The sequence below is a fragment of the Gouania willdenowi genome, chromosome 21 (assembly GCF_900634775.1).
Source record: "Gouania willdenowi chromosome 21, fGouWil2.1, whole genome shotgun sequence".
NCBI classification, from domain to species: domain Eukaryota; kingdom Metazoa; phylum Chordata; class Actinopteri; order Blenniiformes; family Gobiesocidae; genus Gouania; species Gouania willdenowi.
This window is the reverse complement of record NC_041064.1, coordinates 14,449,838-14,463,718: the sequence shown is the minus strand read 5'-3', so window position 1 is coordinate 14,463,718 and position 13,881 is coordinate 14,449,838. Positions and strand designations below refer to the sequence as shown.

The following is a 13,881-nucleotide window of genomic DNA, read 5'->3' as shown; positions in this document are numbered from 1 at the left end:
ACTTTGAATAAGACATAATGAAGGGGACACATTTTTATTGGGAGACTGAGGAAATATTTTAATAAGCAGATACATTTTGACATAAATAATCAAATATTGCTGCTCACAAATATGCTCAGTTTATTTGTTATAATATAGCATAGAATTGCGTTTAGAGTTGCTGAGATATTTTTGCTAAATATCTGTCATCAATTTGAATTCAAAGCCAACATTTTTGCACTTTATTGGTATTATTCTGTATACATGTACTTTGTGGATTGTTTCAAGATGGAAAGATGTGAAATAAATGTGATATTTCTACTTTTGAAGTACGGTGTTGAACTGCTGAAGTCAGCATCCTATAGGAACATTTTAAAATCCAAATAAAAAGACAGAGGGTGACTTCATAATTTATTTTTTTTAATCATCTAAAGCAAGTTCAATCCCCATCACAAATACATCTGCGTTGCTTTGCCTTAAGGACAAAGTTTTGTTATGGTGGGAAAATCCAGAGAAACATCAGTAGAAAACAACGCAGTCTGCAGTGGATCTTCTCACATTTTGCCCCGAGCTAAACGGCTAGCTTAGCCTTTTTTCCACTAAAACCAGTTTTCACTCTATCTGCTCGTTCTTCTTCGTCCTCCTCCTGTTTCTTGGCCTTCCGCTTGTGGCGGCGAGCACCTTCATTTCAGCGTTCTCCTTCACCAGAAGCTCCATTTCTTGTGTTTCTTTCTCCTTTTCCTCAATCAGAGTGAGATGTTGGTTGAGCCTACACACTTCACTCTTCATGTTCTCCACTTCACTCTTGGCCTGTTGGAGATCATCTATTTTCTTCTCCAGCTCAGTGCTCGTCATCTTCTTCTGCCATTCTACACTCATCTGAGACACAACAGCATCCAAGATGATTTGGACCTCACACAGTGTAATCTCTATCTGTTCCATTCCACTGTCGGCCTGTTGGACAGCTTTCTTTAAAGAGAGGATCTCCTCATCTTTCTTCTCCAATTCAATGCTCATCTTCTTCTCCCATTCAGCTTCCATCTGAGACACAGTATCCTCATGGTAGTGGTTGAGCCTATGCACTTCATGCTCCACGTTCTCCACTCCACTTTCTGCCTGTTGGAGAATTTTCTTTAAAAAGAGGATCTCCTCATCTTTCCTCTCCAGCTCAGTGCTCATCTTCTTCTCCCATACTCTCATCTGAGACACAGTATCATTCAAGATGCTGTTGAACTCACATTGAATTTCTCTCATTGAGCTGCTATACCCGTTGTTCCTCTTTTCACTCTTACTGCAGACCCTCTGCCATCCAACTCCATCTCCAACCATGTCATCCATGATCCTGATCCACTCTCCAAGCTTTCCTCTCTAAGAAGACTTCTAACAGTTCTTCGTGCAGTCAAGCAGAAAATCCAATACACATTCAATGTGTGCTGCTGGGTCCTTCGACAAGAATCTCTCCCTTTCCGTTAAATACACTCAATGTGCTTATATAAACTCAATGCAGTTTAACTTGTAGTGACCGTCTCTGAGAACGATTATCAAAGTCACACTGAGCAGGCGCTGATATTTTAGAACACTTATGATTCAAAGTACCTTTCATTTTTTGTCAAAGAGTGGGTTATAGTTTGCGTTAAACATCTGATTGAATTTTGGTGTGATGTATATACCTAAGTAAGTAAATCCTGCTGGGGACCACTTAAATGGGAACAGATTGGGGCAATCAGGCTGCTGTTGCAAGTTACCCAGAGGCATCGCCTCGGATTTGGTAAAATGTATTTCATAACCAGAAAAGGTGGAAAACTGGTCAATAGTCTGAATTAAGTGAGGGGCTGATAGAGAAGGGTTTTGCATAAATAATGAAACATCGTCTGCATATAACGTAATTTTGTGTGATTTCCTGCTAACATCCAATCCAATTATTAAGGGGTCTCACCTAATAGCCTCCGCCAGCAGTTCAATTGCTATAGCAAACAGAAGAAGAGACAAAGGGCAGCCCTGTCTGCAACCCCTCCGGACTACAAAGTTTGCAGACCTCAGTCCATTAGATAAGACTGCAGCCATTGGCTGGGTATAAAGAACCCTCACCCACTTAACAAAATCATCAACTAAGCCAAACTGTTTCAGTGTGTAAAATAAATAAGGCCATTCGACACGGTCAAATGCCTTTTCCGCATCTAAGGAAACCACAATGCCATCTCTTGAGTGAAGATGAGATAGCTGAATAATATTTAGTAGACGTCTAATATTGTTATAGGAATTTCGACCCTTAAAGCCTGTTTGGTCCTCTTTCACGATGTTGGGTAAGAGCTTTTCTAAACGTCTCGCCAGTACTTTAGATAAAATTTTCAGATCTACATTCAATAGCGAAAGCGGCCTATCGGAGGCGCAGTCCTCAGGGCGCGTCCCTTTTTTAAGAATCAGAGAAATATTGGCTTCTCTCATTGATGACGGTAGGGTGCCACACTCAAAGGAATGATTAAGCATGTTAACCATGGGTTCCAGTAGCAGATTTTGAAATACTTTATAAAACTCACTACATAGGCCATCACTGACTGGTGTTTTCCCTGTCTGAAGATGTTGAATGGCTTCACGTAGTTCTGTGACTGAGATATGGGCATTTACCGTAGACAGTTGGTCTTGTGATATATTTGGAAAATCAAGTTTGGAAAAAAAAGCCTCTATCAGTGTTTCAGCATCATTAGTCTGATCCGATTGATATCATTTTGTATAGAAATTCCTAAAAGCATCATTAATAAATTTAGAATCAGAAGAACAAGACCCGGTCCCATCTGTAATCGACCCAATTGTTTGAGCAGCTCTTCTTTTCCTTGTCAGGTAGGATAAGCATCTACCTGGTTTATCCCCATGCTCAAACAATCTTTGTTTGGAAAATCCTAATTTTTCCCCGGCCTTTTTGTTAACAGGGAGTTTAATGTAGAGCGGATAACAGTAATTTCTTTTAGTTTAGTTAATGTGTGTTTCTTTACATAGTCCCTCTCTGATATGCTAAGTCTTTTTTCCAATAACACCCGTTGTTCAATGGTGTTGCGTCGTTTGCCAGCAGTGTAAGAGATAATTAACCCCCTGGCAAAGGCCTTGGAGGTCTCCCACAGCAAAGATGGAGTACTAGCTGATGGAAAGTTGAAGGAGAGAAATCATCTAAATTCTGATGTGAAATATGATATAAATTTGTCATCTTTTAAAATTGAAGCATCCATTCTCCAGCTTGTGGTTTTTTTTTTATATATATATTTTTAAGTCTTATATCTAAATAAACAGCAGCCTGATCCGATATTATAATGTTCCCAATTGAACAAGAAGCAACAGATTCTAAAAATTGTTTTGGGGCAAAAAAGTAATCAATTCTTGTGTAGGATTTGTGAGGTTTTGAAAAAAAAGCTATATTCCTTATCCGCAGGATGTAATGTCCTCCAAACGTGCACATTTACATATCCCAAATCCTCACAAAGACCAGTAATTTGTTTTGACTGTTTTGACAGGGATAGAGTACCCAAAGGAAACCTGTCCAACTGAGGGTTCATAAGACAATTAAAGTCACCTCCCACAATAGTGCCCTCCACTGCAAGATCAGACAACTTTACAAATGCAGAAATTAGAAAATTAAGGGGATGGCATGGGGGGCAGTAAACATTCAAAATAGCAAATTCCTCTCCAAATAAGGAAATTTTAATTTAATGTCCATTTTTTATCCTTGATACATTTCAGTACTTTAATTGGAAAGTTTTTCCTAATTAAAATCGCCACCCCTCTGCTCCTGGTAGTGAAAGATGAAAATTGCAGTTTGAGATGTGAATGGCTTCCCTTAATATTCAATGTACATATTCTCAGTGTGTCACAGATCATAACCATCTTTTACTGAATAACTATAAGCTCCCAAAGACATTGCAATTTCTAAAATGATTATGTACCTGACTGCAACCCAGCTGGGGGAAAAGAAAAAAAAAGACAACCAGACAATAACTTGGTTATCCCTCTGTAAGCTAAAAAAAAACCACCACTGGAATGATAATAGCATCCACACTTTATCAACAAACAAATTAAGACCTCCACACACACACACTTATGATAATAAACTGTCACCAAGTTTTTTAATTTAAACATTACACTACTAACCAGCTATATTTAACACAAAGGATTGTAGGGAAAAGAAGAAAAAAAAAGTTAATTTCTTTTTTTCTAATTTTTAGTGTCCAATCAGCATTTATACTGATTATTATCATTCATGTCCACATGGGATGTGCTTATTAATGTTCATAGTCAGTTTGTAGTTAGTCATCCCCCAAGCCTGCAGATCGAGCGAATAAAAAAAATAAAAAATAAAATAAAATTAAAAAATTAAAAAATAAAAAAAAAGGGGGGGGGAGACAAAGAAACAATAATAAATCACTCATATGAATTTACTGCCCACAAACCTAAACAGGCCAGCAGACAACTCGCGTGTAGTTTAACTGAGTGTCAACAAAAGCACCGGCTTCTGTGGGGGAGTCGAACACCTTCATAGTCCCACCATCAGCGATGTATTTGGCTTTCCGTGAGGCACCTCTTCACGTTGTCAAATCCCCTTCGTTTCCGCAGAACAGCGGCCGACAGGTTCCGGATGAACATGACCCTCGTTTCCTGATGCTTCACGGTCCCACTGCGCCTCGCGACGTCCAACACCCACTGTTTATCGACGAAGTTATGGAACCTGATTAACACGGGTTGAGGTCGCTGGTTTGGCCCCAACTTCGGGGCTAGTGTGTGGTGCGCTCTCTTAATTTTAACGCGGCCCGCTTTTGTCTCCAACCCGAGCACGTCGGCAATCCAGCACCCGAAAAACTCGGTCAGTTGGCATCCCTCCACGCCGTCCCGTAAACCAATGATCTGTATGTTCTTCCGCCTGCCTCTGTTCTCGAGGTCATCATTGTGGTCAGCCATGCTCCTTATTTGCTTTACAAGCGCCTGAATCCGTGTCTCTGCCTGCTCTGAGGTGTTTTCAACCGCTGAAATCCTCTCCTCGGCCTCCATGGTCCGCTCCTCCTGGCTTAGTGGACCCGGTTTCCCATCTATCACTTTAGTTATGTTTGCTGTTATTTCTTGGACAGTTTGGCGAAAAGCAGGGTCAAGGGTGTGGCCGCCGTCGGCTGTTAGAGGTTGTTGCTCCTCCACCGCCGCAGGGGAGCTAGGTGAGCGAGCAGCGGCCTCTGGCCTGTTTGCCTTAGTTTATTTCTTCCCCTCTTTCGATGGCATCTTGTCAGAGCGTCTTAGAAAGTAAGCATCGATGCTCATATTAGACCACCACACCCGTAAAATTTGGTCACTACAAGTTTTAGTGGCGTATTTAGCAAATATCAGTGTAGTGGTGAGGAGCTAAGAAAAGTCAACCTCTCTCTATGCCACCATCTTCCTTCTCTCAGTTTTTGTTTTTTACAAAGCATATTATAAGCGTTTCTGTTTTTAACCCAAGATACGCAGTTAGACATAAATCTACAGCACATACAGTAAATTTGTATTTAAGTTGGGGCAAAATAATTTGTTGGACTAAATTCCCAAACAATTAACGTTTTATCAATTTCATTTTCACCATCACAACCAGAAGAACGTTGGTACCTTGCATTTCCCAAACCTTTAGAGGAGCCATGTCATTACGACTCTCCAGCAGATGTTTGTGAAGGTCAAGCAGCTGCTCCTTGAGTTCAGGGTGCGATTTCCTTTAAAGAGAAAAGCACCAAAATAAATGAATTTACTATACATATAGGGCCCTATAAATATGGAAGCCCAAAAGAATCATAATTAAATAAATAAAAACAACATTTTGATATATAACAGACAAATATACAATATGGCCATTAAAAATTGTTAAATAAGGTAATATTATTATGAAATACGTTTTATTATTCTTAAATGTCTATTTCCACGTTTTTTATTTCATAATGTCATTTTTCACAATGGCCTTTTTATTTCATGTCGTTTCTCAGCAGAATGACTTCGGTCTGTCAATCAAAGCTAGTGGGTTGGAACTCGGCTTGATCCTTTAAGATCGATTAGTTTTCCTGGACATCGCAGGTAGTTAATAAAGCACAGCTCTCCAACACCAACACAGCCTGTTGTTTCTGCGTGGTTCTACTTTAATCTGAGGATTTAACACCGGAGGAGGAGCTACATTCAGCTCTGGAGAGTAAGGATCTCCCCTGTGTCCCCCAACCACAGTTAGGAGATGAAAACAGTAAAGGTTTTAACAAGAGAATTACATTACTCAGTCCATGAATGGATATTTATCTGCTTTTGGCTTGCAGTTTCTTGGCGTCAAAGGTTGTCATAGCAACCACGAAAAAATGTACGTTGTAACAAAAAAAAAACTACAGATCGTTTACATAAACCAGAATGGATACTATGAAATTTAAGGGTACATTTCTCACTAGAAATGTCATCAAAACATTTCTAAAGCCACAATCTATCTTGAAATAAGGCAATTTGCTATTAAACTGTAAGTGTTGTTGCTCATGTCTGTGTAAAGGATCAGCCAATCACTTCACTGGCTCCGCCTTATGTTCTTTGATTGACAGACCAAAGTCGTTCTGGTGAAAAACGACATTATGAAATAAAAAGGCCATTAATGCCGTTAACGTTTGCTGCACTACACAAAAAACGGACGGAGCTTTCAGGGAAGAGGGCGGTGCACCTAATAAGCTGTCGCCAGAAATATTTCCCCATAAAAAAAATGTTTCTTGCCCCACGGAGATCGCGTTTCATGCTGATTCTGTCCAATTCCGCGTTTAACCGTTTTCATTGGTCGATTAGTGACTCTGTCCGCGGTTAACACGGATTTTATAGGGCCTTATATATTAAATGCAGAGGTAGAGTGACCACACCAACACATCTTGGGTGACTCCACCCACCCAGCACACAGACGATTCACCCTGCTTCTCCCAGGAAAAAAAGACTACAGCATCAGAGCCAAAACAACAAGGCTCCTCCAGACTAGCCTCTTCCTACAGAAGCTGTGAGACTGATGAACAATAAGCCTAAACTCTGATGCCATCATCCCACGTGTGTGTCTTCTACCCTATTTAGTATTACAAACACGTCTGCTTTTCCTTATATTATTTATTTATTTTCATATTTATAGTATGCTGCTAGCCCCGAGGCACACATTTTGTTTCATATGTTCACACATGGAAATGTCAATAAAAACCTTGAATAAAAAAAATATCTCTAAACCAAATACATTGTATTTCAAATTAATAAACAATTTGATGACGTACTTCAAAATTCCAAAATAGAATCCATGGACTTCATCTTGTTCCTCCTCTTCAGCATTCATGGTAGTATTTGCATCTAAAAGGAACGAAAAAGCCTTTGTTTAAAGTTGCTTTGAACAAAAATAATGTTTAGTAATGGAGTAAGAGACTTACCTTTTACTTTAGTATCATCTACAGCTTTGTATTCTGTGCTTTTAATGGCCAGCTCTACACCATACCCAGATAAGAGCATGTCTCTAGGTTTTGGATCCTGCAGCAATTATAAGAAAAACGTAAAACATCATACAAACACCTGGCAATATAACAATAATATATAAATTACTAAGTCCTGTACCTGTGAACTATCTGACTATTAATGTACCTTTCTAGAGAAGAAATGCTGCCAGTATCAAGCTGACAACTGAGCTCATCTTTTCAAAAGGTTTAGACTTTTTTTTCCTCCTGGTTTATTATAACTAGTGTTGCATAATTTATACATTGACGAAAATGAATGTTCTAAACATTAAATAAAAAACAATCTATTCAGACACAAAACATTCAAATTGTATCTAGTAGGTGATGCAGTCACTGGTTACATTTTTCATTGGGAACAAAGTGTGGATTAACTAAAGCATACAGCAGCAGATTCACTGAACTGATACCTTGACACTCGTGTCACTTTGACTGAAAGCAGAAGGTCACTCTTTCACAAGCACAAACACCCACACTTTGCTTTTCTCCGAGACATTTCAAAGAAAGTTTTTTTTTTTTGTAGATTTTGTTGAGATGTCTCACAAAATAGGTCAGTAACAAAAGCCTTTAAATGACGTTAGGCCAAAAAAAAAAAAAACATGTACTGCAGCAATCCTTTTTCTTAGATCGAGTCAGATAATTTAGTGTGAAAAAATAAAAAAGAAAATAGAGTTATTCAATTCCATTGGATATATAACACATTTATTTTGACACTTTTCAGAGAACACAGTCAAAGATCAGCAATCAGCATTGTTACTCACTGCAACAAAGTGCCTCAACACATATGTGAGTTTGCCCTGCTCTGCTTTCTCTGACAGCACTTTGTGAAATGTGGTGAACTTCTTGGTTCCAATCTCAGCATACAGGATCACAACAGGGACCTCAGACTTATTCAACCCTGGATAGGTGTGATCGTTTTGGCTCAAATAAGGTTTTGGCCTGTAAAGAATCGGAAATGTTACTGTATTTCTGCATGAAACTTCATAAATACTTGACAGGAGGAGAAAAAAAAGCCATGTTGTCATCATGACATTCTTCACCTGTCTGTAGCTGCCTTTAAAAGTTTTTTGATGTCCTTGGTGCTGCAACCGTGTTGGCCATGGACGGAAACAAACGCAGGGCAAGCCTCAGGTGGAGGCTCATCACTTGCTATCTGTCAAGACCAAAATAAGTTCAACAAGACAAGGAATAGATCAATGAAAGCTCCTAAACAGACATTTCCCACTTAAAATAATTGTGTTCTTGGTCATAAAATGCATTTTCAGTAACTAATATTTTCATTTATTTGTGGCGTATTGTTTTGGACACTGTAAGCACACATTTTTTCACAGTCTAACACTGCATATCTAAGAGAACGTTTAATCACTAAACCAATTTACACTTTGCTGCACAACACATCGCTTCAACCAAAGATGACAATTAGTCATTGCAACGTTCAATGCATAAAAAACTGTTAAAACTGTTACATTTTTGTTCTATTTTCTACTGTTTTGCAAAGAGTTGAATAATTATTTTTTAAAATACAACTTTAAAATCTTTAATTATCCATCCATTATTTTTCACAGAGGTCTGTTGGAGAATCAGATTATATTGGGCTGCATTTAAAATCTTGGATGCATTTTTTTTTAATCATTATTATTATTAATATTAACATTATTTTTCAGGGCTTTCAATTTTTATTTTCATTTATTCCATTTAATTTTAGAATATGCTTATGTTTAAGTTAAACTAATGGTGATTTTTCACTTTAAAAATATAATTCTTTGTTTTTGTTGGATTTATTGAAGTTATTTTTCCGGATTTTCTAATATATTTTTAAATTATTGATCGATATTGGTATTGGCCAATACTGAAGTTGAATACATTGTTATCATATATATAAGGCATTGTTGTGAGACATAAATGCAAACCACTACACCACCTTGCTACATGTTGTGAATTATTGAAACTTCATTATTAAAACTAATCTCATTGATTATGAAAAGTAGAAAATCTTTCTCCATAAATAAGTGAATTATCCTAAACAGTCACTTTTAGAGTTTACTACGCATTTTTCCTCTCTTAAATCATGTTTAGAACATGTTACACATTTATAGTTTCTGACAAGAGCATGATATCAATCTCATCCCAAAACAGCTTGTTTATCAAAAACTTCTGCACTTCAAACTGTATGCTGGTATAAATGTGTAAAAAGAATCTGTACGCAGAATGTATAAACTTGCGAGATTGATACATTCTCTCCCTTTTTTCTGACACAGTGATCAAAGTTTAAATGCAGAATCAAAGAATGCCAGTGTCAGAAAACTGCCAAAATATGGAATAGTTTGCAACCGAAGACCTGCACACTGAACATGAAAGTAGATACTCAAACAACAACAAAAACAAAAAAAACACCTTTATACAAATAAGATGATGGCAAGAACCCCGAGTGAAGACTTTTTTTCTAACTAAAATTTGTTAAACTCCATGTCACATGTACATACATAACGTCAAAAGTACTCCAAGTAACAGAGGTAAAAAGTAAAAAGTGATGTAAATTTCAACTACTGTGCTGCTGTTAGAATACCATCTGATGTAGTTGTGACGTAAAATAGTTTAATAGAAGTGTTATTGACAGTGTTTAACAATGGAAACCAAACACCTTATTTTTTAGCCAGGTAAATAAATGCACCTCTGTGTACGTATGGAGGCTGCATTTCAGTATAATTTATTTTAATGTGAACTGTAGAACTCTTTTTAATGCATAAAATTTGCTGTGGAAAAAAACTGCTTGAGACCATCCAAGGCATAAATACATAAATGTATGCACCTCAAATAATATACAAACCTCTACATTTATAACTTTCAGAAGTAAACTTTTAAGATGAGAACATACCTGCTGAGAAGCATGTACAGCAGGGGAGTAGGAACGCAAAGACAGAGCAAATCTGAGGAGATTTACTTGAAGATCTGTAAGAAACTGGCCAGCCTTCTTGATGATCAAGTTGTAGTATGAACGTACAGACTCTGTTGGAAGAAGACCATTAAAAAATACATACATATATAGGTATATTTTAAATGCAGTGGTTATATGTTTGAATGTAGGTATTACTTTGGTTTGAACATAACTACGAACCTACCTCCATGCTTATATACAGTAAGCTCTTGCACAGTGTCAACAAACTGCCAAAATTTCTCATTCCCATCTTCTGCAATAAATTCACTGCACAGCAGACAAAAGTACATATTTGCATTGGTTACTAAAAACAGCATAGTGTGACATTTTCCTCACTGCTGGAAAGCTAAACCAAGCATTGTGAACATCTTAAAGGAAATAATATACATACAAACTTTACAAATATTTGCTTATGAAAATGATATAAAACCAAAGTTGAGATAAGGATAATGACAAAAAAAAAAGACTGGGAATCACTGCTTTATACTTCGCAATCATGATGTTGTAGATCTAATCCTTTGATTCAGTACCTGATACCAAAGCCAACATCATTCAATCATTCATAAAAACAAAAATTAATCCTCCTTACTTTTTACAGAGGGATTCATTGTAAACCTCGTGTGATTACCATATTTTGGCACAAAGGACGGTTTAACATAACATCCAGTGTTTAATGATTCTTTTGAAAACATATTGATCCAGTTACATTGATTGAATGGTGATCAAGCCAATCACACCAAATCATTTGATGAAGCTGCTGTTCCAAGAAGGTAAACAAAGAGTAAACAGCGATGAGTAAAGTCTAAATAAAGTGACAAAACTGAGTAACAGGTGGGAAAAAATGGTCCAAAAGTGGCAAAAACGTGGCAAGAAAAGAGTAAAAAGTGATCCAAAAGCAATCAAGAGTGGCAAAAAAATTGACAGAAAGAGTAAACAGGTGGTATGCAATAGCAAAAAGAAGCTTAAATGAGCAAAATATGGCAAACAATTAGAAGTGTGACGATATCTCGATACGGCGATATATCTCAATATTTTTTCGCACGATCGATTATTGATATGCTCGTGCTAAGTATCGATTTTCAAAACCTTTTCTGCTTTTTCACTAAAATGTGCAGGTAGGTCTTCACAGAAATTTTGTCACTGTTTATTAAAGGAACCAATATATTGTTTACTGGAATATTGCACTATAATGGCGCCACTGGTAAGAAAGACCCTATTTTTTGTTTACAGAAAGCACTATTGGAGATACTTATTGTTTACATTGGTATGTTGACAATTATTTACAGAAACGTTGCACTAAAATAGTGTCACTGCTCATAGGACACTTTTTCAATGTATTGTCTTTCAGAGATATAAAATAAAAAAAATTTAGTTTTTCACTTAATCTTTATTTTTCTTGTTATGTCATAGATTATCGTTGATTGATTTCTGACCAATACTGTATATCAATAATCGCAGTATCGTCATATTGTGAGATAATCGTTATCGTGAGCTCTGTGTCGCGTATCGTGAGATACCCAGAGGTTCCCACCCCTACAAACAATAGTGAAAAAGGGCAAAAATGCAGAACAAAAAGAGGCTAAATGTAGGGGGAAAGGCACAAAAGGTATAACTTATTTGGATGGAAAAAAAAAAAAAGATATGATATGATGACATATAAATAAGATAAAAGTGTCAAAAGAACTAAAAATGGACAAAAATTAGGAAAAAGGAATATTTGTTTGCAAAAGAAAGATAAATTGAAAAAAAGAAAAAAATGTCTAATTAAGAACAGCATACATTTAAAATAGGATGAGACCCTGACTTCAATTTAAATGGCAGATTGACTTGAATGCAAAGCATGCACCCCACAGATAAAAACACAGAAGTGAACCTTGTCTCCAGGAGTAAAGGCGTCATGCTCCACTTGGCTTTCAGACTGGCGGTGACACCTTTGGGTGCTGATATAACCTGGTGTATGTTCAGCAGCAGCAGTGACAACACGATGGTTCTTCTCATTATTGCAGAGGAACATGAACCTGTGAACGGTTCACAGTCAGTGGCTTTTTACAGACAGAGGTGACCGTCTGTGCCACGTAGTAGTTACCCCCAAGTTCTTAACCATGCAGTGAATACTGTACTCCCATTTTATTTTATTATTTAATAAAAGCTATACTCCAACTTAAAAATACACTGCAGCACAAGAGTGGTCGACTACATGGCATGTAAATAAATAAATGAAACAATTGATAAGATATATTAAACCCACTAAAGTTCACTGTCAAAAGTAGTATGAGACAAGTATTGGGTCCTGTGCTAAATGAAACACAAAACCCACATAATATAGGTGTGTAATATAACCATGTGACTGTGTTTAAGGATAGAAAAGCTGTTTATAATTATTACTAATAGTTACCGCGTTTCTCCCCCGGCTGCTGATGCTGACCCGCTGCCATACAAAGCAAAGGGCTTCAGGTCGGTATTTTGGGCTGTGAAAAAAGGTGGCTAGTACAATGCCGGACTGTTAAGTACAAGCGGTGAGACCTGCAAACCGTAGTCTATACCTATTCGGTAAATTTAATAATTGTAAGGTGTTTTTAAATTATATTTGTATTACCATACCAGGTGGGAGTTGTTCAGTGTGTACGGAACGATGGTGGCGTGTCGAAAATATCCAGGCATGTCAACAGACAGCTAAAAAGTCCAAAGTAGGAGTTGTTTTTGGTTTTCCCTTTGCCGACACATATAAACACCGTGATGTAGCAACGGCACAAAGTTACGAGTAATTATGAATGCATGTAAAACTGTGTCGTCGGATTGGACCTTTATTCCACAATCATATAACAGGTGTATGTTAGAAAAAAGACACATTGTATGGCAGTGGTGCGGCTCTTAAAGCCCGGATAAACGCATAACCCGAATTATGGGAGGTGGGACTCAGAAAGTTAGCGCAACAAAATGACAAAGGCAGAGATCTGGCTGAAATGGAGGAGAAAATAGAAGTAGATAAACGAGGAACATCTAAACTTGCACAGGGGGGCAGCCATACCAGCCTGTCATTGCCCGATCTCGGAAGCTAAGCAGGTTTGGGCCTGGTTAGTGATAATGGTCTGAAATAAGCCGAGGCTCCGAAACACGTGTTTCCGCAAAGCCCGCATCATTTGGGGGGAGGAGCCAAAATGATGACGAGCGAAGCTTCGCTGCCCGGCTGTACCATGTGACTGCTTTGGGAAGCGTTTCAGAGTTTCACTTTACAAGTGATATTTATGCAGATAAAGATGTTGATTATTTATTTATATATATATATATATATATATATATATATATATATATATATATATATATATATATATATATATATATAATATAATATAATTCGTAGCCATTCCCAAGAGCCATACCTATTTTTTTTATGAATCACACACTGTGGGATCGAGCTGCCTGTAATTATACATGTGGCCAGTAGGAGGTTGTATGAACATATGAAGCATC

General features: G+C 37.4%; 1 protein-coding gene across 8 annotated transcripts in view; it reads right to left on the bottom strand.

Moving 5' to 3' along the window:
* Positions 1–12,880, bottom strand: part of uggt2 (UDP-glucose glycoprotein glucosyltransferase 2) — a 51,112-nt gene extending 38,232 nt beyond the window's left edge. For all 8 annotated transcript variants that reach the window (XR_003672563.1, XR_003672565.1, XR_003672564.1 and 5 more), the window contains exons 1-9: positions 12,806–12,880; positions 12,284–12,428; positions 10,595–10,677; positions 10,351–10,481; positions 8,516–8,628; positions 8,237–8,414; positions 7,398–7,494; positions 7,248–7,320; positions 5,593–5,693 (exon numbers count right to left, since the gene is read on the bottom strand). Coding sequence is in view for 5 of the 8 variants with exons in the window: in XM_028435177.1 (XP_028290978.1) it covers positions 5,593–5,693; positions 7,248–7,320; positions 7,398–7,494; positions 8,237–8,414; positions 8,516–8,628; positions 10,351–10,481; positions 10,595–10,677; positions 12,284–12,428; positions 12,806–12,845 (961 nt within the window). In the remaining 3 variants the exon portion in view is untranslated. The remainder of the gene's footprint in view (positions 1–5,592; positions 5,694–7,247; positions 7,321–7,397; positions 7,495–8,236; positions 8,415–8,515; positions 8,629–10,350; positions 10,482–10,594; positions 10,678–12,283; positions 12,429–12,805) is intronic.
* Between the last annotated feature and the right edge of the window lie 1,001 nt (positions 12,881–13,881).